The following is a 27,522-nucleotide window of genomic DNA, read 5'->3' on the forward strand; positions in this document are numbered from 1 at the left end:
AAAACAAACAAACGTAATTCATGTACCACATCCAATTATATTTTTAATCTAATGTTTGTTAGGTCACCCTGTATTAAAAATAAGTGGTCTTTACTCTTTGTGTATGATTATTGATTGTATATATGAATATCAGTTAAGAAGTTGATGTTGAATATTAATTAGAAGTACAACGAAAAAATTAAAATTTTATCATAACAAGTTGGGATCGACATATACACGTCACAAAACTAGATGTAGTAATATAAGAAATTTTATTGCTGAGAAAAAACTATTGAAAAGAGAAAGTCAAAACTACAAACACGTTTATCAAAAGTTTATATTGTATTTGTTTGTTTCCATTTTATTACTTGTATTTTTGTGCGTCAGGAATATCAAGTGTGGGACGCATATATATACATAGTTGATTTTTTTTATTCATCAGGATCTTTATTAACCTGCTTGAAATATAATTATATGCCCAAAAATAACGCATTGTCCGTTATATATGTTAGAGAAAGTACCCAGCTTCGCTAAGGTTATTAGATTGTTAGTGTGTGTATTCTGAACCCATTTTATCATAAAAGTGTAACTAATATACATTTGCTTCCATGCAACATGACCTAAAAGCCACTGGTGGAACGCATTGTTACGAAACGCATAAGGTTTTCTACGTATTAGAAATTGTCATATAAGGAACCGCTTCTTTTCTGTGGTTTTCCGTTCGCTTACCTCCTTTTCACATGTGCGTGCGTGAAGGCACGTGCATAAGATAAGTAATACCCAGGTGCTCACCCTCAGGGTCCACGTAATATGGGTGTAAATTTTCAGGTTTCAAGGTTCTTTCCTCTTGGAGCTGTGGCAGTCAAATTTCTTTTCTATGTGGTTTTCGCTAGTTTGCCTCACAAAATGATGTGCACGTTCACAGATAAGTAATAAAACCCAGGTGCACACCTTCGGGGTCCACTTAGTATACTTACAAAGTTTTCTGTCTCTAGGTTCTTTCCTCTTTGAGCTATGCCGGTCAAGGGCACCTTTTTATTATCATAGACACTAGTATTGTTTTTGGTACAGGAAAAGGATCATTGTGACCCCAGACAGAAGAGTTCTGTGACAGAATTAGAGCAAAAATGTGCGTTATTTTTTCTGTGCGCTTGTCTGGATGACTCGTTTATTTAAATGAAAATTCGCCGAAATGATGAAATTTTGATTCACTTCATAAAAAATGTAAATAGCGACTTAAAGCAGCTTCATTAATGCAGTAAACTTTAATTTTCCTCAGCCAATACTATTAAATAGTCACTGTTAATATTCAGACATTTTTAAAGGTGATTTTAAACGAGCCATTTTATTATATTACGATTCCTACTGTTAAGTACTTTCGTGCTTAATGATATTGTAAAGTTTATACTTGTACTAAAATTCACAAATGGTGACATAAAAACACACACACAAGCTCATTGTAAATGGTTAAAAACTTTTACTTAATAGAACATTGATTGGTAAATACAAATTACTCTGATATTTTGTTGAATGGCCAGGTATTTAGGGTGCTCGACTCGTAATCTGAGGGTTGCTGGTTCTAATCACCGTCACACCAAGCATGCTAACTCTTTCAGCCGTGGAGTCGTTTTAATGTAACGCTTAATCCCACTGTTCTTTGGTAAAAGAGTAGCCCAATTTTTTGGCGGTGGGTGGTGATGACTAGCTGCCTTTACTGTGGTTTTGCATTGCTAAATTATGGACGACCAGCTCAGATACCTTTGTGTAGGTTTGCGCGAAATTCAAAAAACAAGATTTGTTGAAATAACTGTATGGGATTTAATAATAAAGTGGCCTTATTGCGTTGAACTGTTTTTAAAGTCTTATTTTTTAGAAAACTTAGATTTTAGAAAAATATTACTTGCAAAAGTAGAAGATAAACTAGTGTTTATTTGCCTCTTAGTTTTCTCAGTGTAAAAAAACAACACGAAAAAGTGTAAGAATTGTGACAAATAAACAGCTTAATGTGTGAAATATTGGATTAAAACAAGGACTGACGGGGTATCAAATGCTTTGAAACCCAGATCGACATTGAAAGATATTGAAAATACATAAAAGTTCATTGATGGGCCCCTAACAGTACATTAGCTCTTGGGCCTCCAGTTAGCTTAATCCGACCCTGAATGTGTTACATATAGGCACACTGTTATCTTAAGCCTGAGAGAATTTTTGAGGAATTATTTGAAGTGAACATTATATTATGCTTTATCAAAAAGGAAAAAAATAAAATTCATGGATGAATTTGAATAGCTGTTACAGCTTAGTTCATTGACTTATAACATACTATTTTTGTCTTGTTTATTTTCTTGACAAAATATATTTAAGAGTTTAATGATAAAGAAATTTCACTATACTCATAATGATTAGTCTGTGGTAAAGTAGGGTATTTTTTTAAATTTTAAATAACTCAATTTTTTGTAGTTTTCACTTTCTTGTTCTAATGCTTTAAAAAAATTAAAACTTTCTATATTACTAGCTTTGTAACGTGTATATATCGATCCCTTCGTGTTTTTTTTTTAAATTGGAATTTTCTATTGTATGTTTTTGTTTCCTTTTAGCTGTATTTTTTTTTTTGCGCAAGCAATACCAAACGTGGGGCGTTCGTATACCTCATTCGATATTATTATTCATCAAGCTCTTTACTAACCCACCTTCAAATTTAATTATACGCCCTTAATAGTACATCTTCCGTTTTATATATATATATATACAAGAAAGGAAACTTGGGACGGACCACAGACGGAAGAATTCTGTAGAAGGATTAGGGTAATAAGGTCCGACATTTTTTATTATTACGTTTTTTTAAACGCTTATCTGGAAATGTCATGTACTTATTTAGGTGAAAATTCGCTGTCTCTTTCAGGACACCGTAAGTGAAGTAACAGCTTTCTTTTCTGCGAGAGATTACTAAATAACCAATTAGTTGATCATAATTCCGAGTGCTGCTTAAGTAAAGATAAGGTATTTACTTCGTATCTAGGTGATAAAGACAAGAGTAAAAAAAGTCCATCGGGAAAAAAAAGACAAAAGTTACACAGACTGGTAAAAAATTAAAAAAGTATTTTAGAGACCAGTATTAATAACAACTCAGTCAAGAATAGGACAGTTACTGAAACTGTAAACCAATTTAGTTGATAATTTAGCTGTTATTAATACAGTTTCGGAATTTGTCATTTTATACCATTCCTAAAATATGAGACTATTTTTTATTCTTTTACCTGTTGATATAATTTTCTTTGTCTTTTTGCCTTTCTCTTTTTTTCCACTGTTTTTTTTTCGTTCTCTATTTTTTACCCTTTTATTTATTATCGCCACTAGTTTACTTGAGGACCTCTCTGCGTCCAAACTAAACCTGAAGTAAAATAGAAAAAAGTTCGAAAAACTTACGTGTTAACCAAGGGGCTAGGCAAGCAAACACACAAAGACAGTACTGGTGTATTTGGATGAGGTGTAAGGCAAAATGTTTAAATATTTTGATAGATGCACGTCCATTAAACGTACATTGTTTCCTTGAATATATTAGATAAATGTTATTTTAAATATAATATTGGGATAACTTGTATGAAGTTATCATTTTGTGAAATTTACGAATTGAAAACAAAGAAAGACATTAAAACATGCGTAGAAACTTGACGGATTACATAATTACTGACCTGCCTCTATGAATGTTGAACCTTGTCTAAATCGACGTAATTATATATGTTTTAAATTGTAAATAACGTAGAAACAGGTTTTTGTAGGGTATTTAATTAATATTACACTTTTAAAATGCAAACCTGTAAACCACACTGAAACGGATTTCATTGGTATGTTTAAATTAAAGACGCTTTTAAAACGAAAAACACTTAGTAATTTATTCACTAGTATACTTAAAGTAGTTTAATATAAGCATCTTGTTTTATGTAGTATAGTTGGCTTAATTTACTACCATATTTATATTAGTTCTGAATAAATTACTTTCATAAGAAATGAAAAGAAAACGGTGTTAAAACCACAGTAAAACGAATGGTGTTCATTGTTTTTAGGATACTAGAGTATGTTTGTTTTAAAGTGAAGCCACATTATGACATCTGCTGTATCCATCGCTGGAAATCAAACCCCAGATATTAACGTTGGCAAATACGTAGACTTATCGCTGTCACACCAGGGGACATAGAAGTCTGATAATATTACTCGGGGATGGTTAAAAACCTTCCGTGAACTTGAATTTTATAGGGATATGAAATATTAAGATTGAAAATCTGGGACGTTTTTACATATGGAATAACACAGAAACAGTCCTGAAACAATTTGAATTACACAGAGGCGTCGGAATCAGGGATGCTTTAGCGCCTCCACTTTTACATATTTGACTTGTATAGTAACTGTAAATTGTATTACTTTTTTCATTTGCTAATGATATGCTCTCAGACTCCCTTATATTGAGCTGTTTTGTATTTTTAACAGCTCCTTATACTTTCAATCACTCATTTTAACGTTTGCATGTCTAGCCAAACACCCTCATTTTGCAACTCCTTACAACACCATTGTTGCAATTATACTTTTTTTACATCTGCAAAATAACCTGATGCGTATGTCATCCTGTTTTAAAACAATATACAAACAATTTCTTAAAATCTTATAGAGATAAAAAATCTATATAAGTATAATAATACTGTCTGTTGTCTGTCCATGTAATTACACCTCCCCAAGGCCCGGCATAGCCAGGTGCTTAGGGCGCTCCACTCTTAACTTGAGGGTCGCGAGTTCGAATCCCTGCCACACCAAACATCTTCGCTCTTTCAGCCGTGGAAGCGTTATAATGTAACGGTCAATCCCACTATTCGTTGGTAAAAGATTAGCCCAAGAGTTGACGGTGGGTGGTGATGACTAACTGCCTTCCCTTAGTCTTTCACCGTCTGTGTATATATTAGTAGAATGCCCTGCCTTGTTCGATAAAAATGGCTTTAAATATCCTGAGCTGTTTTGTTTTAATCAACGATATTAATCGTGAGAATTTTGCAAAAGAAAAAGTCAGTATTATTGGTTAAAATCAATAGAGATGACAGTGTTCGAAAAAAAAATTATTGAAGCTATTTTGATCAAAGCATAATCGGGTACGTTGCTCTTGCTTCTTGCATGTGCTTTGCATGACATTTTGAAAATTCCCTACCTTTTAACTTCTTGATTTCTGCTGTTTGGTCAAGTATCGTTTGTAGAGTAGTCTGCTTTATTGTCGTTACATTTAACAAAGAATTCGCTTATTCTCTTCTCGTTTCAACACAACTTAAATAAAAATTTACCGATGCCAAACATTTATGTAAAGTCATTGTATAGCTGGTTCTTTCGAGTACACGCAAGGAAAGCAAAATATATGGCTGACGTAAGCCTATTTAGTTGCGGGAATGTGGCCGTCATCGCTAGATGGTTAAGGCACTCGACTCGTAATCGAGGGTCGCCGGTTTGAATACCCGCCACACCAAACATGCTCACCCTTTCAGCCGTGGGTGCGTTATAAGGTTACAGTCAATCCCACTGTTTGTTGGTAAAAGAGTAGCCCAAGAGTTGGTGGTAAGTGGTGATGACTAGCTGCCTTCCCTCTAGTCTTACACTGCTAAATTATGGACGACTATCGTAGATAGCCCTTGAATAGCTTTACGCGAAATTCGAAACAAACCAAGCAGGAATATGCATGTTTGAGAAAAAACACCTGCCCTTTCCAGTTAAAGGGAGCAAGAAAATAGGCATGTACATGTAAAATAAAGAGAGAGAGGGAGGTAAAGAGCACAAATTAAAGCTTTACAAAATTTTTAGTCGTTTTTAACACATAATTGAGAATTTTTCACATAGAGAAAAAAGGTAAATGATAGCCTTCTCAATCACGTTTTACCAAAAATCCGTCCTTTTCAGTTTGAGACCAACTGGTCGTCCTGTTTGCCAAAATGTGCTATATTGGCCACTTTGGCCATAAAACTGCCTCTGAGACCACAGCCTCTCAGCTCATGCTGCTCTCTGCATAAAGTTACATCTATATCCTAAGTATGGAGTTTGTAGCTTTAAAGTTATAGCCGTGCGTAAGGAAACTGACCACAGTGAGAGAGATATATAGGGAGACATTTGTGTTTATACTGAATGAATAAAGAAACAAATATACAGGTAAGTGTATTTGGATGTACCCTGGATGAAAGGCATCTTCAGGCCAATGTTTTAGGAAGCTTCTTGGATCAGCCCCGTCTGTCTCTTTGACTAGTATTCAGACTTTATTCATTCGAATGTCTGGAATACCGTGAATGATGATTGGCTGTTTTAGTGGCTGTAACTGTTTTGTAGCAGAGAGGATATCATAGGTTTGATTTGGTCTGAATTTTTCGCAAAGCTACACCAGGGCTATCTGTACTAGCCATCCCCAATTTAGCAGTGATGGTCTACGCGGAAGGTAGTTAGTCACCACCACCCACCGCCAACTCGAGGGCTGCTCTTTTACCAACGAATATTGTTATTGACTGTCACTCTCGAGGGCTGCTCTTTTACCAACGAATATTGTTATTGACTGTCACTTTCTAAAGTCCCTATGATTGAAAGGTGAGCGTGTTCAGTAACAGGAATTCGGGGAATGCCCTTGATTGGAAAACAACAACAAAACCAGAAATACCCTTCTATTTCATTTCCTGTATTTATTATCTAGTCTGCAGCAGAAATAGACATTCAGCCAGTTTTAATTATTAGCTCAGCTGTAACATAGTCATATGATGACACTAGTGTAATCACTATAACCATGTATGACCTTGAACGTATCACAAAACATCTTCCTGTACTTTTTTATTGCATAAAAATAAAATTCCAAAACAGTTACACTCATGAGAGAAATACAACTGTCACTAATGTAGCAGTTTCTGTAGCAAAGCCTGTATGTGGAATTATGATGACTATAGGTATGAATTTATATACAGCCGCAAGTGTTCCAGTTAACAAAATATGGTTACAAACGTTTAGGAAGTAACGAAGACTGTTTATTAACAAATAACGTTAAGACTATATAGAGATTAAACTAACATTTTGAGAGGTTGTTTTTAATTTAGTTTTCGTCTTAGTCTTTGAAATGTGATATGTTTTTTAAGTATTTATATTAATAAAAAAAAAGTTGTGAAATAATTATTAGCAAAATATTTACACTGTGCTGAAGGTATTCCTCTCCATGTATATGTTTTTGTATTCACACTTAAGTGTAAGTTATTACAGTAAAATATGGTTCACATTACAGAACACACTGATCGAAAAATAAGATCAGGTCTCCTAACAATTAAACATATGGAGAAAAATTCAAAATTATTTTATTCACACTTATATCTAGCAGACGTGTTAATTAATTATAATCAGTTCTGTATTCACATCATTGAAACATTTTACATACTTCTTTCATTAATTTATGTTAATCAGTTAATGGTTGAAATTATTGAAAATAATTCCATGCAGCCAAAACTCTCTCACCACCTTCAGTTAGTAATTTCTGTGCATTGTATGATGTTCAATAAAAAAGTAATTTTTATGCATGTGTGTACGTGTGTACATAAAACGTTCACTGTCTAGTTCTTGAAATATAAAATTTAATGCGTCTTCAAAGTTTTCCTTCCAAAACCAATATAAATGAATTGGTTTTGTGATCATAGAGATACTCTTCAACCGTATTCTGTAAAAACAAGATTAAAATATTTCATAACACAATATGTTTTGACAACCTTGGACCCATTGGTTAATCTCAGCTGTTACACACCTTAAACTAAATTAACTTAAAAAAAATTAAAGCCATTCTTTCTCATTCATATACCTATCAAGCTTTTTCTTAAACTCATTTAAAGTTACTGCCTCAACAACAACTAAAGGCAAGCCATTCCAAAGGCCAATCATTCTGTTTGAAAAATAAAACTGTTAGCTGAAGGTTACTCCTACCCTGCCAAAATGTATACTCATGTCCCTTTAGTCTTACTATTTTCACTGTTTAAATATGAAAAAAAGATAATGCATCAATGCTGTCAATTTCATTTATGGTCTTAAACACCTCAATCAGATCCCCCAAACTCTTCTTTTTTCAAGAGAAAACAATTTGAGATATTTCAGCCTTTCCTTATGTAACAACTCCTCTATCCCAGACACCATTTAAGTAACCCTTTTCTTAAACCTTTCCAACAATTCGATTTCTTTCTCAAGATAAGGAGCCCAAGCCTGAACACAATATTCCAATTCTAGCTGAACAGTCTAGACCTGTACAATGAAATTATAACCTGTTTAGACTTGTATTCAATATTTCTATAGATACAAGCTAAAATCCTATTTGCCCTATCACACTGCTTGGATAGCTTTAGACAGTGATTAACTGTTACACCAAGATCCATTTATTTCATGATGCTGGTAAGGTTATTCCCACCGAAAGTATACTTATAATTTAAATTGTGATAACTCCCTTAAATTTATTGTAATTAAAACTCATCTGCCACATATTTGCCCAATTCAATAAATGATTTAAATCAATTTGTAAAGCAGAAGTATTCCCATCACAGCTATCAACACCCAAGATCTTAATATCAACTGCAAATTTAAGTAATATATTGGCTGTTCCTTAATCTATATCATTGGTGTAAATAAAAATGAGCAAAGGTCCTAAGACTGGACTCTGAGGTACCCTACTCATTAATCCAGTTTGATTGAACTCCATTTATAACAACCCTCAGCTTTCTTCCATCCAGCCATTCTTCTGTCTGATTTCTTAACTTATCCCCCACATCTATAGAGATAATATTTTACAGGGTTTTTTTGTATAATATTTTCAAATGCTTTCTGAAAATCCAGATATACAAAATCTATACCATTATTATCATGTGTGTAAGCTTATCAAAGAATGTCAAACGATTTGCAAGGCAAAATTTTCCTATAGTGAAACCATGTTGGCTATCCAACAAAATTCTAAACTTTGTTAAATGGCATTGTTTCACTTATTAACTTATTTGATCAACTTTTTAGCTTGATGTAAATAGACTTGCAGTAACTAATCAACATTATTCATCAACATTTTTAGTTTGATGTAAATGAATTTGTAGTACTAAATCAACCAGTTTCATTAACTTTTTCAGGTTTTCTGAAATATATTTTTAGGTAACAAGTCAAGTTAGCAGCATCATAAAATACACCTGAAGGTTAGATTAAGTAACTATCCTCTTTCTTTTCTTAAACATAAGAAAACAACAATTAATATCATTATGTTGAAAACAAGCCATGATTTTCTTTGTTGTTAAAATAACTTAAGAATTTGATATCACTGAGTTTTTAGTTTCTTAATAGTCTACTACTGTTCAAGATACTTAGTAGCTGCTTCATAGTTTAAAAAACTGATTTCATTAAGTAAATAATAAGAGTGAAAATAAAACACAAGTCAACATTGTTTTATGTATATGTTATCAGGCCTATTCTGCTATATCACGGGTCACATCAGCTTCCCCACCAGCATCTAGCTCTAGTGCAGGAGGTTCTGGTTCACAGTCTGGCTCAGGATCTAGTGGTGTAGAGCAGCTCAGCAAAACAAATTTGTACATTCGTGGTCTCATTGAGAATACGACAGACAAGGACTTACTAAGTCTTTGTAGTCCGTAAGTTTAGCATTAGTTTTATGGGATGTTTCACAAACACCAGTAAAATATTTCAAGTAAATTGCAATGTGGTAAGAATTTTTTTTAATTTCATCAATGTACTTTCAATCAATGTACTTAAATTATACTCTTGTTAAATATTGCACTCTGCCATCTGTAATTTTTTTTGTCAGTTATTAACTATTTTTATTGAGGTGTATTTTATTTTACTCTCACATCTAACTTCCTGTCTGGAAGCAATTTGTCTTATATAATCCTCAGATTAAATATTAAGTCATACAATCTATGCAATAAAATTGTGTTTCAATATTTTGATTATATATTATTCATATGTTTCATAGTAAGTGAGATTCTGAGTCATAAGCTTAAGTCATAAATAGTAAAATATGAAAAAAAATTGTGCAAATAAAACAAATCTTTCAATTTTAATGAAATTATGTTGTTTTTTTCCGAAAGATAATGTGAAATATGCAATTCTTGAAATATATTGTACTTTGATAATGTTTTAAAATTGGGAAATGTTGTGTTGTGTCACATAATGGTGAAAAATATGCCTAATATATTTATGTAAAGATATGTTCCTACTTGTAAAAAAAAACAAAAACATTTTCCTTCAGTTAAACTAATTATGAATTTAACTTTTTTATTCTTATTTCAGCTATGGAAGTATAATATCAACAAAGGCAATTTTAGATAAAGCAACAAATAAGTGTAAAGGTAAGCATTGCAAAGTTGAACCCAAAAATTATTTAAGCTGATTCTTTATTAAGTTAAATACACATGGAAATTTATTTTTTGTATCCAGTTCTATGCCACTATTATGGAGGAACAGGGCATGAATAGCCTTGTTACACTTACAAACCTTAACACTCTTACCCTCCTCTACAGTTATTTATTATTATATGTGGCATGTGACACATCTGCTCTTTTACTTGAAATTAAAAAACACTAATTAAATCATAAAATATATTTCTAATGATTTGAACACTCTAAGTATATATTTCTTGAGTCCAAATGTTCGACCAGAGGACACCCATATTGATTAAGGTATTTGAATTTCTTTTGATCTTTAATTCCAGAATGGAATACCAACAAAACATTGAGAGTCACTTGCAAGTCAAAACATATCAGAATGTAATACTGTGGATACAATTTTCTTTCTTTTTTTTCTCATCTTCTGAGCTACCAATATCTGGTTATTCCTGTGTATTTCAAATTTTAAAAAATTGGAATTTACCTTATGAAAAAATATTATACATAAGTTATCAAAAAATGGGATTTGAACCAATGTTCGTGATTCCACTTATATTGTGTGAGTATGTTAACAACTATTCCTCACCTTTTGAAAAGAACTTAAACTTGTTTCAATATATCATGAATGAAAATACATATAAATGTAAGCATTGAAAAAATCTGACAAAAGAAAATTTTACATTTTCTACTCACCTCTTGTTGGAATTTTGATTAATTTTTCCAACATTCGTAGGTTATGGTTTTGTTGACTTTGAATCTCCTGTGGCAGCAGAAAATGCAGTTAAAGCACTCCAAGCTAAGGGTATACAAGCTCAGATGGCTAAAGTAAGGATAAATACTAAGTTTTATAAATTATTCTGTAAGAGACAATTTATTAATATACAGTAATGTAAATTTATGTGGAGACAGAAAAGCATTCATTTTTGTTACTGTTTTAAAATCTAAGTCTCTGCTGGTATGTGTAATACATACAGAATCATCCTAAAATATGGCACAGAAAAATTTCTCAGTGTTTATGCAACTAAGCTGTAAACAAATATATGCTTAAATTATTAAGCATGTACTTGTTTATAACTGAGTTATAACTTTAGTATTAAGAATGTGTTGAAAGTGTGCTTCAACTGATACAAATTCCTCTCACTCAGATATATTGATATTAAATAGATTATCTTTGATAGATTAATGCACTTTATATGCACAAGATAAATAATAATCATGCAAGAAATGTAATGTGATAAATAAAGATAGAAGTGCAATGATTTTAGTATTAAATTTTTTTACAGATTTAGGGTTTTAAATGTAAAGAAATTAAAGTGTAAACTCATTGATTTCCTAAAAATCAAGGATTTTTTTAATTTCTTTTTCTTGCCTTGAGAATGGATAAAATACTTTATTTATGAAAACTTAAAATAAGTTTTTATTAGATACTTTTTACAATCAGAACAACAGTGGTATCCTTGAAAAAAAGGCAAATTTCTATGGTTGTGGGATATAGGGCTGAATGCCAAACCTTAATATAGGCCTCCTAGGTCACTGTAAGGGCCACAGAATGTTTGTGTAAATTGTATCTTGATAATAGGATATGACTCAAGTTATACACCTCACAGATAAATTTAACTCAGTTATACATAATTGAAGGCCCTGGCTGACAGGTTGGTGAGATATGGTTTTTGCATAACAGTGCACAACAATTTTTTTGGAAAGTTTTGCTTCCTGAAAAGTTTTTGCTGATTGTTACAGGTACCTGGTGGGTATACACAAATATAGCTTTGGTGTTGCTAATCCTGAGGAATTCTGAGAAATAGACAGTTAACACTTTATCGGAAATAACGTATTTAATTGTGTTTATGTTCCTAATACGCTATTAAGTTCAACATAATTAAAAGTGTTTTGCTCCTGACGTTAATTTGTATTCAATGTCCGGTGCATCACGTTGCAGTGTCCAACAGTAGTCAGCAAGTATTGACAGATTCCAGTTGCCCTAATATCGTTTTTCCATTGTAGCAAAACTGAAGATTTCGATGAAATAGTGCGTGATGGGCAAATTTGGATGTGATTTTCGGGATCAGCAGCCAAAAATGTATAAGGAACACCCAACAGTGTTCAAGAAGCAAAACCTTTGTTGTGCAGTGTAATTAGTCTGAAATTTCTTTAGCAGCATGAAATAACCTGAATTTCATTCCTCTCCCTGCATTTTCTAATTGAATCACCAGTGTATGCTTTTAGTTTCTAATGGTAACAGGATCTAAAATACTTACAATGATTTTGTTTAACCTCTGAGTATGTATATGGTGAATTTTAAAATCTGTTTTTGAGAGATCTGAGATACATGATGAGTTTCATCTAAAGGGTTGATTATATCTTTATTATAATGTTTACTTCTTGATCCTAGTCCTATTCAATACAGAAATTAAAATTTTAAATTGAAAATAAATGAAAGTTAAAGTGCTTCAAGAACATCTATCTCTATCACATATTTGTATGCTGAAATAAGTCTTTAACAAATATGAAAATGCACACTCCTTTAAAGCATGGTGCAATGCTGTTAGTCCAAGCAAGATGTCTCCAGTAAGTGATATGATTGTAAAGGTAATATTTAGATAAAAGATACATGATAATTTATAAAACTATAAAGCATACATAGTACAGATTAGTAGTTTTTATTGCCAAGTATGGACTACAATAACATTATTTATATGGGAGAAGCTATAGATGTTGTATTCTTGGATGTACAGAATAAAATTATAATGTTTGATAGCAAATACTGTATAAAATTATTATCTTCATAAAGAACATAGTAGTTGTATAAACTGTATTATTAAATATACTGGAACACAATACTCTGAGGTAATAATGAGTCTTTTCCCACTGAATTATATGTGTGAATCTTATGGTGCATTTTTGGATACAAAGGTCAGCATCTATGATAGGTATCCAGTTGAACTCAGGGTGTGCAAAGACATTAAAAAAGAAGAAAGAAAGAAATAGTTATTGGATGTATCATTTGTAATATAAATATCAGAGCCTTATCTTAGCTCACTTGTTCATACCTAATACAAAAATCCACTATGAGAGATGTGTGGAAGAGGTGGAAGGGCTCTATGTGTGCTAGTGTTGAGATATTGGATCAGTCATCCAAAAATAGAGCTGCTTCGTAACAGAAGTAGTGGTATATCCTAACAGGTATGTGTCAATAGTTCATAGTAAATTTCAGTAATAGAACACTCAACATTGACAAACTTTCTTCTGAAATGAGGTCCCAGCAGTCCCTCCCCCCCTCCTTTCTCTTTCCTGGGTTGCTGAGGTCTATCAGAGTATTTTTGGTAATATGGTATATTTGCATGTATAATGTTAGGACTTGCATGTGGAAGATATTGACAACATTGAATATATTAAATTTATACTATTGATAGTATTATATGTACGAATAATAATAATAAAGTTAATATATGTTTATATCATTACCTTTTTGGTATATTTCATATAGTGAAAGTACATTGCAATGATAGTTTTTATCTACTTGTCATTTCTATTTCTTAATCTTTTGATAATGATTATATTTGCTATATAATGTTGATTAAATTAAATTGTGTCTATTGATTATATTTATTATGATGATTTTGTTGATTTGCAAATATGCAGAAATTTTAGTTCTTCACATCCTTTAGTTTTGTGCATAATTATGATTGCAACAAGAATGAAAATGAAAGTAAAATATTAATAAGCTAATTTTTCTCTCTCCAGAAAATAATTCAGATAAGGTTTATATGTTATATGAGACTGTTTTTCAAATTACTTTTTTAAATTTTAAATCTCATCAAGCAACAAGAACAAGACCCAACTAACTTATACATAGCCAACTTACCCATTAATATGATAGAAGAGGATCTAGAAAAGCTACTCACACCCTATGGGTCAGTAATCTCCACCAGGATCCTTCGAGATAGTAACATGCACTCAAGAGGGGTTGGTTTTGCTAGGTACGTTATTTTGAACATTTCTTATTCTTAGAAAATTAAGATATTAGATTTTGAAAGACTAAAAACATACTTTATTCATCAGATATTGAAATGCTTAAATGGTTACCTTCAGTTATTTCAAATGTTGCATTCTAAATCTTTGAATGCTTTTGATGTTAGCAAATGTTTCCCTTTATTATATATATTATTTGAAATTATATTCAGTATTTTTATAACATAGAGAAAACACTAAGAAAGAAACCATTATTTAAAGTTTGCTCAGAATTTTCTGTTTTGAATACTTTATGATTTTCTGAATATAAAAGAATTCCATATAACTAAGATCATAACTAATTTTGAGCTTTAAAGTTTTTTTTGTTTTTTTTGGTTTCAGCATGTAATGTCTAAAGTTAAATAAACTGTACTAATTTATGTCAAGTCATAAAAGAAATAATCTCTAATGAATGAAATATTTTTGGGGAATGTAGTTTCTGAAACAAATTTCCATTGACCACAACAATAAAACATTGATGAAATGATAATGTTATTATAGTTGACAAATTAAATTGGATAACAAATATCTGGATTTTAGTAAGCAATTTATAGTGAGAATTAAGCTAACTACTCAGTATTAACTATATAATCAAGCTTTGTAAACAATTTCTCGTTTTTAATGAAAAATGTCTACCACAAATTGTTGGGTTTTAACATAACATTTAAGAGACAACAAGAGACCTTTTGGTTCATCAATGCTGTTCCATCTACTTAAAAAAAGAATTAAAACCCAAGAAAAAAGTGGTTTCAGAGATCTTTACCTATCCTTGTATGAAAATCTTCCCATTCCATGTGTCATCCTAGTAGCCCTACTTTGAACCCTATCCAACAAATCAATTCTTGTACTAAAGGTAAGGAGTTGAAGACTGAACACATTACTCTGAATGAGGCCTAACAGTGACCTATAAAATGAAATTATATCCTCTTTCAACATGTATTCAATATTACTGTAAACACAACCCAAGATTCCATTTCTTCTTCCTCTAGTAACAGCACACTCTTAGGATGGCTTAAGAAATAAATGAACTAAACAACCAGTACTCTTTTTAACATAATACTGTTACTCGTTATGCCCATTAAAATTATTCATACTTGATTTAAATTATAACTTGTATGCATTTTCTTGTATTTATTATAATTAAAAGCCATCTATCAACTATTTACCCAATTCAAAAATAATCTAAATCCTCTTATAAAGCAGCATCCTCCACACAGCCAACAACACCTCATATTTTGAAGCAACAGCCATTTTAATTATTTTATTCGTCATTCCTTTATCTGTTTCAATGGTGTAAATTAAAAGATGCAAAAGTTCCAATAGCGAACCTTGAGGCATCAAACTTGTAACTTTAGTCTAGTCCGACTGGATTCAGTATAATTCATGATGTTAAAAAAACACATAGGTTCAAAAAATCAATTTAACACAAAGATACAAAATCTTGTAACCTGAGTGCTTTTAAAAGGTGGACCTTTCTTCTTGAGGTCTGCCTTTCAAAAGCACTTGGGTTATAAGATTTTATATCTTTGTATGAACTCTGTATATAGTGCTCCTTTGCTTTCTTCCATCTATCCATTCATAATTCAATAAACCAACTTATCTGTAGAGAACTTTTTAACACGTCTTTAGTATGGCCCTTATTAAATTCCTTCTGAAAATCCAAGTATACCAAATTTACATCTTTATCCCCTTAAAGTAAGCAGTAACCTCTTCATATAATGCCAAAGATTAGTAAGATAAGACTGAACCCTAGTAAAATAATGCTGACTATCCAACCAAAATTTGAACTTTGGTAAATTGACTTTTTAAAGCATTTTTATTATACTTACAAAAACTTTACCCACCTTTAAGTACTTGGGCATTTTATCCCTTCCTTTAAAATAACACTAGCTAGCTTTGTCAGGATTTGTAAGAGGTCTGTATCCTTCACAGTAGGTGTCTGTGACTTGTTGGCAATAATTTCAACAACAAATGGACAGCACACAATTCACTTATTTTACAACAATATATTCAAAACAAATCAAACGTTAAAACTAAGTACAAAAAATTATTACATTATAATTTACCACAGTTTAATGTAGAACTTTAAATAATTTTTTTTTTAGTCAAAAGCCCACATGAACAGGTTCAGCTAAGAACCCAACTGACAGGACAAATTTTTTCTTTTCTCATCTTTTATCACTATATATAGTAATAAATGCACTTACGTTACCCTATGGGTTACCACAGTTGTATCAGAACTTTAAATAATTTTCTTTTACATCAGCTAGCTCAGCTACTTTAGAATGCAATTGACAATAATCATTATTCTTCTGTATCTCTGTTTTTATAATACAAAATGTGAAACTTTCATTTTATAAATCAGTCATTACAGTTAAATTAACAATCACACAGTCTAACTACCCTTTGGCTAACTTAACATTTTTTACTTTCACTAACTTTCTCCTTGACTAATTTCTTTTTTGTATCTACACATATTTATAACATTCATAAAAAAATATAGAAATATCTAGTCCTCTAGCAAGAACAATATTACACATAATAAGAAACTTAGAAGTGATGTCGAGAAACCCACTTGTTGAGAAATTTATATGCAAAAACGGCTCGTTTGGGTTAAGAAAATATTTTACATAGAAGAGCGAACAACGTTTTGACCTTCTTCGTTGTTTGCTCTTCTATGTAAAATATTTTCTCAACCCAAACGAGTCGTTTTTGCATATAAAAAAGAAACTTAGAAGCTTTGAATGAGATGAAGTCAACAATATTACAAACACTAGTATAACAATTAAACTATGTATACAACAGATGACTCATACAAAGTTACACAACTATTGCTTTTAAAATAATTACCTCTTAACACTCTTGTTATGAAACTAAATAATCATCAAATATTAAATCACTAAACTGAATAACAACTGATCAGTCTTGTATACCTAACAGTAAGTTTCTCTTCAAGAAAAACATTTACAATATTTTTTATACTATATATAAATACTGTTTTCAATTCATACCCAGAATCTGCACATATAGTTTGAACTGGTTAACATTTGTAGTTCTTTATTTGGTTTCTCTTTGCATATAACATCTAGTAGTGCTTCATCTTGACTGGATTCCTTGTTTCCATTTTGATCTGGTGTTATTTGAGGTCTATTTTGCCTGGTTCATCTGTGAAGATATCTGTGTACTGGTACAGTTGCTTCGGCAGGTCAATTCTCCACTCATGTTGATGTCTTTGTTTATCTCATATCCACTCAATGGTCTTAGGCTGAGTAAGTCTTTTTTGTCTTCTGTAACAAAGTTACTGTCTTCAGGTCCTATATCTATGACAGCTACACCTGCTTTGTTCACTTGTGCCTCAATAGGTGTACCCATTATCTCTTCTTCTGTCTTGAAGTATCTAATCAACAGAGTGGTGTGATAGGTCTTGGTCTTTCCATCCACTTTCACTTTATAGTTCATTCTGTTTATAATTTCTTTCACTTTGAAAGGTCCTTTCTACAGCAAAGTGGGTTTATTGTTGTCTGTAGATAGCAAAACCAATATGTTCTGTTCAAACTTGAAACGTTGACCCTTGATCTTCTTCACAAAAAAAAATGCTTCTGACTGCCTTTGTATTCAGCTTTCCTAGTAGAACTGCTTTGATAGATCTGATAGAGTACTCCTTTCTAGGTTCTATTCTATAGGTCCTTTTCCCTATGGTTTTGTGGTGCATTTTCTCTTGGGCACTGTCTCAAAGTTTCTGCTGTGAGGGGTTTTTCTTTTCTGCTTCCTTTAGTTCTTGTAGACCTACATTTAAGATGTTATCTTTTGAGAGTTGCAGGGGCCTTATGCCTTGCATGCTTTTCCTTTCTTCACCTCTTGTGGTAACTACAGGTGCATCATCAGCTTCCTTTCTGTTTAGTTCCTCTAAATTTATACTACTGATATATTTTGAATCATAAAGTTGTAGATTAGTGCCTTTATATACAGGACTTCAAGATCTTCCATGTAATATGAAGTAGCCACATTTATTTTTGCTATGAAAAACTTTCTCACTGTTCCATGAATTAATACACACAGATGTCCTTGCTTGTTTTCTGATCACTAGATACTAGGCTTGTTCTAACTACTGTATTACCGCATCTAGTGTCTCATAGGACTTTCACTTTCTTTTTCCTATCATACTTTTATCTACTGACATATTGGGATTTGTTATCACCTTTTGATGTTTGTCACATGCTCCAATCACTATTGGCATTGCTGATCCATTTGCTAACTTGAGCTAACCATCAGTCATGCACTGTTTAGTTGTGAAACAGCTCTTCTTTCTGGTGATGAATCAGATGGGTTGTTTCTATTCTGGCAGCAGCATCCATGGTGATATTCATTCTTTTCTTGTACCTTGCCAATATCATCTTTGTAGGTGGCTGCAACTGGTTTATGTTGGTATTTCCATTGTTGCTTGTTAGTAACAGTCTTGCAGAATCTTGCAGTGTACCCCAGATTGTAACAAATGTAGAATATCTTCTCCTTTTTGTCTGTTGCATTCTTGTCCAATTTGCTAGTATCCTCTTTCTGGTCAGTCACCACTGGCTTTGAATTTAACTGGTTATTGGACATGCCAGCTATACTTCCTACATGAGCCTCCATATACTGTTCTACCAGCATTATCATTTCTGCCACATCTTTTGGTCCTTTCTCCTTTAAAAACAGTGTTATGTCAGTTGGGCATATGATCATGAACTGTTCATGTATCAGTAGATATGCCAGTCTCTCACAACTATTTTTACACTTGGCCATGTCATTCCATCTTGTAAAATATCACCATAAATGTGCCACAAACTGAAATACAGAGTGGCTTCTCTCTACTTTTAGCAAAACCTTGTTCACCAAGTTTATAACATTTTATGAAGGCCATTTTTAACTTGTCAAAATTCATGGCACCTTCTAACATCATGCCTTCATTCATTTGCAGACCTTTTCATATGGGAAGTGAGCTGAGACATACTGCCAAGTCACCTTTGTTCCAGTTCTGACTTTGGGCAGATCTTTCATATATCTCCAGGAAAGCATCTGTGTCATCTTTCTGTTCATGAAATTTGGGTAGCTTAGTTATGCTTGCCCTGATCCTATTGTCATTGTTGAGCTACTCCTTTTTTGGTGAGCTCAGCAATCTCAAATTGAACTCTTGTTCACTCTATTTACAGTCTCTCTTTTCTCTACTTTTCTTTTTTTAGTTTTTCTTCTTATCTTCTCTGCCTACACTGTTCACTTTCTTAAGGTCTTATTGTTCTTTAACCAAATCATATTGAACACCATATTTAAGTCCAAGTTGCTTCCCTCTCTCAGTTAATTTGTTAAAATTAGTCAACATGATCATGTAGTATAAGTGTAATATCTATACTGTTTTGACCACCACTATAGTTGTGCATATATAGACCTACATCTGCTGTCATTCACGCCTTCTTCTATTGTCATTTACTACTGTATGGTTTTGGCTGGTTCCCTAAAGGTCAGGTTTTGTATAAGGCTGCTTATTCTTTACAGTAGGTGTCTGTGCTTTGTTGGTGACTGCCAAGTCAGTTCACTAAGTTCTGGCTTTCCTGAGAACTCCTGCTCAGTTTTTCTGACACCTTTGACAAGTACCTCATCTTTTAAGTGATGAACCACCAAGCAATGAATCATCCCTACATCATTATCACCTAACCTTGTCTCACACGTGAGGCTGAAGAGAAACTAAAGTTTCTGAATGCCCCTGGTTGTCTTGCAAGCTCCTTTGGGGCTTGAGATATTTAAAACCAAAACAACTACCAAGTACAAGTGGATTGGATTGTTGGTGACATACCTCAACAATAAATGGATAGGAAACAATCCTCTTGTTTTACAATAATATATTCAAAACAAGACAAACCTATGTACAAAAAAATTGTGATATCATTATTCACCAACGTTGAATATAGAGCTTTCAGTAATTCCCTTTTTTGTCAAAAGCCAACACAGGCTAGTTCAGTTACTTCAGAACCAATTTGATAAGACAGATTGTTTATAGTTTTAAATAATTCTCTTTTACATCAAAAGACCACACTGTCTAGCTCTACAACTTTAGAATACAACTGAAAAGATGAATTATTCTTCTCTGTCTCTGTTTTTTCTTGGAAATGTTCACTTTATAAATCAACCATTACAGTTAAACTGATAATCAGACAGGCTAACTTCATTTCATTAACTTAACTTTTCTAATTTTACTAACTTTCCTCTTATGTAACCTCTTCTCTGTATTTGTACACATCTATAACACACATGAGAAAAATATAGAAATATCCAGTCCTCTAGCAGCAACAATATTACATATAAGGAGAAAAACTTAAAAGTGTTGAATGAGATGATATCAACAATATTACAAAGCTTAGTACAATGATTAAACTACATACAGAATATATGGCTAATACAGAATTGTGTAATGAAAATTGTCATAACTATTGCTTTTAAAATAATTAACTTTTTTAACACTCTTGTTATGAAAACTAAATAATCATTAAATCACTAAATTAACTGAATAAATACTCTTGAGCTAAATAGTATTGTATATCCAACAAGCTTCTAGCTCTTTGGAACCTGATCACTATTCAAGAGCTCACATAAAATAGTAGAAAGTGGTCCATGTGCAATCCCTCACCTCCCCAACAACCCTTGTATTCTCTTGTCTAAGAATCATATCATTCTTTACACTTCATATTTTTCTCTTAAGCTCACAAATAATATTTTGTTCATTATTCATGTTTCCCTCTAGCAACCTAATAGATGCTGGTAGCAAAGATGTAAATAAGAATAAATTTCTGGTTTCTGTAAACCATTTTCATGTAATATAACACTGTTGGCTTTTACAGAGTAAAATAGGGAATTGTAGTGAACAAGTTCCATTCAATAATTGTTATTTTACTTTGAGAGCATTAACTGTGCTAACTGAAATACTGCTGTTTTGTTAGTGTGTTATGTTGCTCTTCTTGCAGTTGAATGTGATATGAAAACAAAAAACAGCTCACTTATTCCAAGTCTCTTACAGTGATTATACTGTTCAGTACTATAATGACTTTTGTAAAATTTTAATGTGAAATTAGTGAAGTAATTTATCTCAACCATTAATACATTTAAATTATAGCAACTTGTGTTTCTGAAATTGATCCACACAAAAAGGCAAATATACAATGAAACTACTGTACTATACATGATGAATAAGGCACTGTATCATACAACATTTCTAATCACAGTAGAAAAAGAGAACTTTGTTACACCACTTAGCTAGAACAAATAAAATGAACTGTTAGATTTGATATTAAATTTAAACTTGGTTCTTAATAACAAATAAACAGTAGAAGTCAAATTATGGTCAAGCACAAACATTTTTATAGGACTTTGTGTATTTGGATACTTTATAAATATACAGAGAAAAGGTTTCTAATTTGGTAGTTATCAAGCATTGGATAACATATAATACTTAATATGTTGAAAAGTATTTGTTTTGATTTGAAATACTAATCCTCATTTTGTCGTGAAATAGTGGCAAAATTCTACTTCTGGGTAAATTTTTTTAGTTTAAATTGTAAATTACTATGAACAAAATTTTAATTGTAACTTAGTTTCACATAGTATTAGAAATGTTTATTGATAAAAGTGTAAGTGAATTGTTCTATGTTATATCACATATCTGTGTTAAACAAATAAGCCAGAATTAGGAGAGTATAAAAACAACTGTTAATCAAAAATATTTAAAAGCATGAACATAAAAGCTATTGCTTGGTGAATTATCCCTTTGATGTGTGCATTAAGTAAAAAACTGTAGTATTGAAAGATCACTTTCACATAATATAAATATATTTCAAATTTACCAAAATTGTAAAACAGAAATTTATTTTCTAATTTGGATCATTCTGAGTCTTACCATGACCATATACTGTAGTATGATCTGATCATAAAATTAACTACTGTTTCATAAGACTGTGTCTTATTTTACTTAGTGTGTAGAGAACTGCACATAGACTACAAATACCTCCAGATTCTTGTGATCCAATTTTCTAATTGGGTAGCTATAGAGATAAAGTGAATTGTGAGCACAGATTGAATATTTATAGGAAGTTAGTTTTGATCTTGAAGTAGTCAACACTTGCTTTTGAAGTCTCTTCAATGTTTTAACCAATTTAACTTGTTAGTCATTCATATTCTAATTTCTTTTACATTAATTCATGTCATTATAAAGTAATGTCTGTTTCAATTTATCTGTTAATAAATATAGTTCCCCTTCATTCTTCTTTTCATTCAACACATTTCGTTTGTTTATTTTATTTTCCTTATACTATGTTCTCAGTTTTCTCTTAGGTCAGGTGACTGTGCCAGATTTAACATTGAACATTTAACATTGGAAATGAGAATCTAATCTAAATGCTATAATAAAACATTTGCAAATGAAAAAAAAATATCTAGGTTGTTTTCTCTATAGTCAAAAAATTGAAAATTATGGTGTAGTCTCCTTATATATAATTTGATAATTTATCTCATAATTTTGTCTACAGAGGGTTGACTATATTATATTGAAGCAATTTTGAATAAGTAAATCAGTAAGTTATATGGTAACCACAACAGTCATCAAGTCATGGTCGAATATGATTCATCAGAACTAAATTTTTACATAGTTTAGCATTTCATAGGTGAAGTGATGGAACCTAAAATTTAATGTTTGGGAATAATATGCAACATTGTTTTTTATCCATGCAAAATGCACATACACTTAGATCATAATTGCATGTTCAGAAGAAGTTTTACAATTTCCAGTATGGAAACTGTGCTTGTACTTCATGTCATTGCAAAAAAAAGGAATTTGGATCAACTTGAGGCACCAATACCATTCAAAAAGAGGCTTGCAGCAAATTGTTACACAGCCACCACAAGCAAAATGGTGGAATCTTGTAACAGGTGAGAGCTCACAAACACAGACATCACTAGCAAAAGTGACTGAAGTGTTCTAAGCAACAATATGCAGTATAATCAAGACAGATCTCCATATGCAAAAACAACTAAAGTCACATGTATCCTAGTTGCTTCCACAAAATATCTGTCAAACTGTTGCATACTTCATACTGTAGCTGAAAAATAAACACATACTAATCCAGTGTTAAGTTGCTGATAACAGTGTCTTTGAATTTTTTTATGACCATATTATTGAAAGAATGCTATGAAGCTATTATCCTTGTGGATTATGGAAAGCGTATAGGAATAAATGCCTTGCTTTGAACATGACAACTTTATGATGTAGCTTTTTGCAGTGAAAGCTATAATGCAGAGATATTGTTGAGATGTATGGTCATCAGATAGTACATGATCAGACATATACTGTTATAATATGATGAGGCTTAAAAATTATTTTATTGTAACATATATACTCTCTGTATTCTTCAGTATACATTGTATAAAAAAATGACAATTTCATGAAGTACAAGTTTGTTTATAAGCCATGTACAGTTGCACAACATAAATTTCAACATAAATAAAAAAAGCAGAAGCTATTATCTATAATTTCTTAACAGTTAAAATATAGCTACAATAATATTTAGATTTATTTTGTTTTCTCTTTAAATTTTAATGTTTTCTATATTTTGCTTGAATTCTTTAAACATTTAATTCTGGTAAAATACAAAAAGTAAAGTGTAAATTCCTTTTTTTTTTTTTTTCCATATCATTATTATCCTTTTCTTTCATACTTACTTAAATTATTACAAACACCATGATAAACATCATCTTGATGAAATATGGCTTTTGTGGTATGTAAAAACAATAGTCTGGTTAAAACTTGTGTTGATATGACTTCATTATGTTTTTATTCCTTTTAACCTGTGATTCTTATTGAAGCACATTTTTCTTTTACATAGGATGGAGTCAAAAGAAAAATGTGAAGTTATCATCAGGAATTTTAATGGTCAATATATAACTGGTACATGTTCATTTTGTATTGTTTAAAAGTTAGTTTTCAGCCATTCAAATTATGAAATAATTTTGTGAGAAGAGAATATCACATGTATATGTATGTGTGTATGTGTATATCTATCAAATGTCAGCAGGTTAATTAGTTGTTACTATTCTATTGCTAATTAATTAGTTCGTATTATCCTATTGTTACATTAAAAGTCTTACAAGTAGAAATATTTATAGTATACCACTTGGTATAAAAAATATATTTAAATATAATTTTCTGTCTCAACTGTAGAAAAGTATGTTAAGTTTACTTCTGATTGGAGCAAGCTACTTACTTAGATCAACTGTGTATATTTGCTTAAACATAAAACGAAAGAGCTGCATAAACAGTAAGCTAGTTTTCTTCTTTCATGCAACCACAGCATCAATGGAACTGTTAAATACTGTTAACTTTGATGAGAGCAAAGTACACTGTTTTATTCATAACTAGCAGGGCTCTCTCAACCATGGGTTGGCATGCTATAAAATTTGCAGTAACCTTTTAAAAGTAAATATACTTGTTTCATGGGAACTTTTCTGTCAGACTACTACAGTAATCTTGCTGCCTTCTCATCCTTATTATTGGCACTGCAGCAACCAGTAGTAGCAACTTAACCATGTGACCTCTAACATGACTTTTCATGCACAAAATCCTGTTGATTTAAGTTGATAACAAAAGTTCTGTTGATCCTAGTTTTGTTACAACAATACATAGCTTAGGCAATTTCATGAAGAAAATAAACATTTATTTCTACTGTGCTTATTACACTTGAAATAGGATATGTATTTAAAAAATAAAAAACAGTTGCAATTTTCTTTTCAACATAACTAGTAAGTGATAATCATGAAAGCAATCTGATAACAAAACTATTTATAATTGTAAAGCATAGCTGATTAAAAACAAAATTTTGTTTTGCCCTCAATCCCTGTTCATTTTTATAAAAATTTCCATAAGCATTATAACTGCTTTTCAAAACTGTAAACTTGTCATTACAGTTAGAATGGTAATGAACATATTTTGTTTTTCATTTCTCTGCTTTATTGATTATGGAGTTACATGTCAGTAGGAAAGGTGACTTTTAATGAGAGAGATTAAATGTTAATTTGTAGCATCTTAGGTAACCTCTACTAAGGATTTCTCTAAGCTCCCTTTAAGTACCACAATAAGAGATTGATAAAATTTCTAGAACCTGGCAATAATTAATTGCAGACTAACATTATGTGCATATTAACACACTATTTGCATAAATTCTTATTTATATGTGCATTGCTTAACATCAGTATTAATTTTAAAAGAAAAAGAAAATCAGTGTTTAAAATGCACAACACTTGATGATGAGAAATCCACTTGAAATAAAAATGTATCTCAGAACATCTCGTATGGGTATTAACTTTGATTGATAAGAAGAGAACAACATTTTGACCTTCCTAGGTCACCTTCAGGTTAAGAAGATCACTTAGGAAGGTCAAAACATTGTTCTCTCTTTATCAATAAAAGTGTTAATACCCATACCAACCATTCTAAGATACAAAATGCATAATAATATTTTTAATACAACAGACAACATTAAAAGATTCTACATGTTTCATTAGCTTTGTACTATTATCATAAGGAGTGAGAACCTATGTGACAAGCAGGTAATTTTATAAGGAAAATATTCAACTCATTATGAAGGTGATATGAGTATTATATATAAGAAGTAAATATTTTTGTTCCAAAACTGTGCATTATTTCCAGGTAACCCTTCATCTATATTTAACAAAGAATTACTTATTTTACAGCACAAAATTTTAATTAATTCTATAATATTCACTTTGAGTTTTAGGTTCATTCAAAATTATTGTTTCATGCCATTGTACTGAATGATTTGTTTTGACAATTTTTCAGCAAGAGGAAAAAAACAACTAACATCCTTTAATTACATAGTTAAAATTTATGTTCATTTTAATGATACATCAGATAATGTTCATTAGGGTTAATTATTTCAATTATGGTAATTCAGTTGAATGTTTACCAGTAACAGTAGTTTTAAAAAATATAAGTTTAACTGCTTGCATCTTGTTTCCTATCAGCAAATGTTTAAGTAAATATTAAGTTTACAATTTTGGTTAACATTTAAGGATGTTAGCTTATCTTTAGTTACATCCATAAAGTTTTTGTAGTCACTAATGCTTATATAAATAATACAAGGTGTTTTGTTAATTATGCAACTGGAAGGCTTACATCAAACCTGCTAAAATTTTATTTAAAGACTTAAATAGACTCTTTGATAGAATAAGAAGTAACAGAACTACTTCACATGTATTTAACTTTCTACTGCTAAGATATAAAAAATAATATATGTATATGTGTACTCTCTCTGGTTACTTTAAGTACTATTTCTAATGTAGTGAAAACATAACCAAAAAGCAAATTTGATATAATCATTACAAGTTGCTGGGCCATGTTGAACTTAAGTTGACAAAGTGTGACCAAATTCAGAAATTGTGAATGCATAATACACAAATGTTCATAGTCATAAATTTAGTTGTTTCAGTATTATGTTTACTAGTGAAAAGAAAAAAGTGAAACGACTTGAGTGTATTCAATCTGAAGTATTTACTACTGAACTCATAAGACATAAAGTGAGAAATAACATTGTTAACTTATGTTTATTGATACCAGTTATCAGTCGAGCAAAATTTTGTGACAGTTATTTTATTTTACTCAGACATAACTTTATAGTAAATGAATACATTAGCATAAAACTATTTGTTGATGTGTAATTTATCAATTATCTCACTGAGTATTAGTTTAGCTAATATAACTATTTTTATTAAAGAATAGGCTAACAAGATCATATATATGTACTTATGGATTGATTTTCTTGAAAGGTTCAAAGGAGCCACTTCTGGTGAAGTTTGCAGATGGAGGAAATAAAAAAAAAAATCAGTACAAAAATCAGGAACATAGAATATGGAAGGAGAGAGAAGTAAATTCTGTAAACTTAGACTAGTATTTAATGTATTTTTTTTACATTATTTCAAAAGTAAAGTTAACTTATTACTTCTTTTTAGATGTGTTTAAGTGTGTTATTTTTCTTGCACTTAAAAGAGAAGTAATTTAGTTTTTGTATTTAAGCACAAAGCTACGTTATCTGTA

At 31.2% G+C, this 27,522-nt stretch overlaps 1 protein-coding gene across 3 annotated transcripts in view; it reads left to right on the forward strand.

Annotated features, from left to right (window-relative positions):
- The window catches only part of LOC143246442 (protein alan shepard-like), a 134,933-nt gene that overhangs the window by 92,446 nt on the left and 14,965 nt on the right, over positions 1 to 27,522 (forward strand). For all 3 annotated transcript variants that reach the window (XM_076493166.1, XM_076493167.1, XM_076493168.1), the window contains 6 exons: positions 9,451 to 9,635; positions 10,294 to 10,352; positions 11,122 to 11,213; positions 14,211 to 14,368; positions 24,299 to 24,360; positions 27,255 to 27,352. In XM_076493166.1, coding sequence (XP_076349281.1) covers positions 9,451 to 9,635; positions 10,294 to 10,352; positions 11,122 to 11,213; positions 14,211 to 14,368; positions 24,299 to 24,360; positions 27,255 to 27,352 — 654 coding nt within the window. The remainder of the gene's footprint in view (positions 1 to 9,450; positions 9,636 to 10,293; positions 10,353 to 11,121; positions 11,214 to 14,210; positions 14,369 to 24,298; positions 24,361 to 27,254; positions 27,353 to 27,522) is intronic.

Source organism: Tachypleus tridentatus, chromosome 3 (assembly GCF_004210375.1).
Source record: "Tachypleus tridentatus isolate NWPU-2018 chromosome 3, ASM421037v1, whole genome shotgun sequence".
In the NCBI taxonomy this organism is placed as follows: domain Eukaryota; kingdom Metazoa; phylum Arthropoda; class Merostomata; order Xiphosura; family Limulidae; genus Tachypleus; species Tachypleus tridentatus.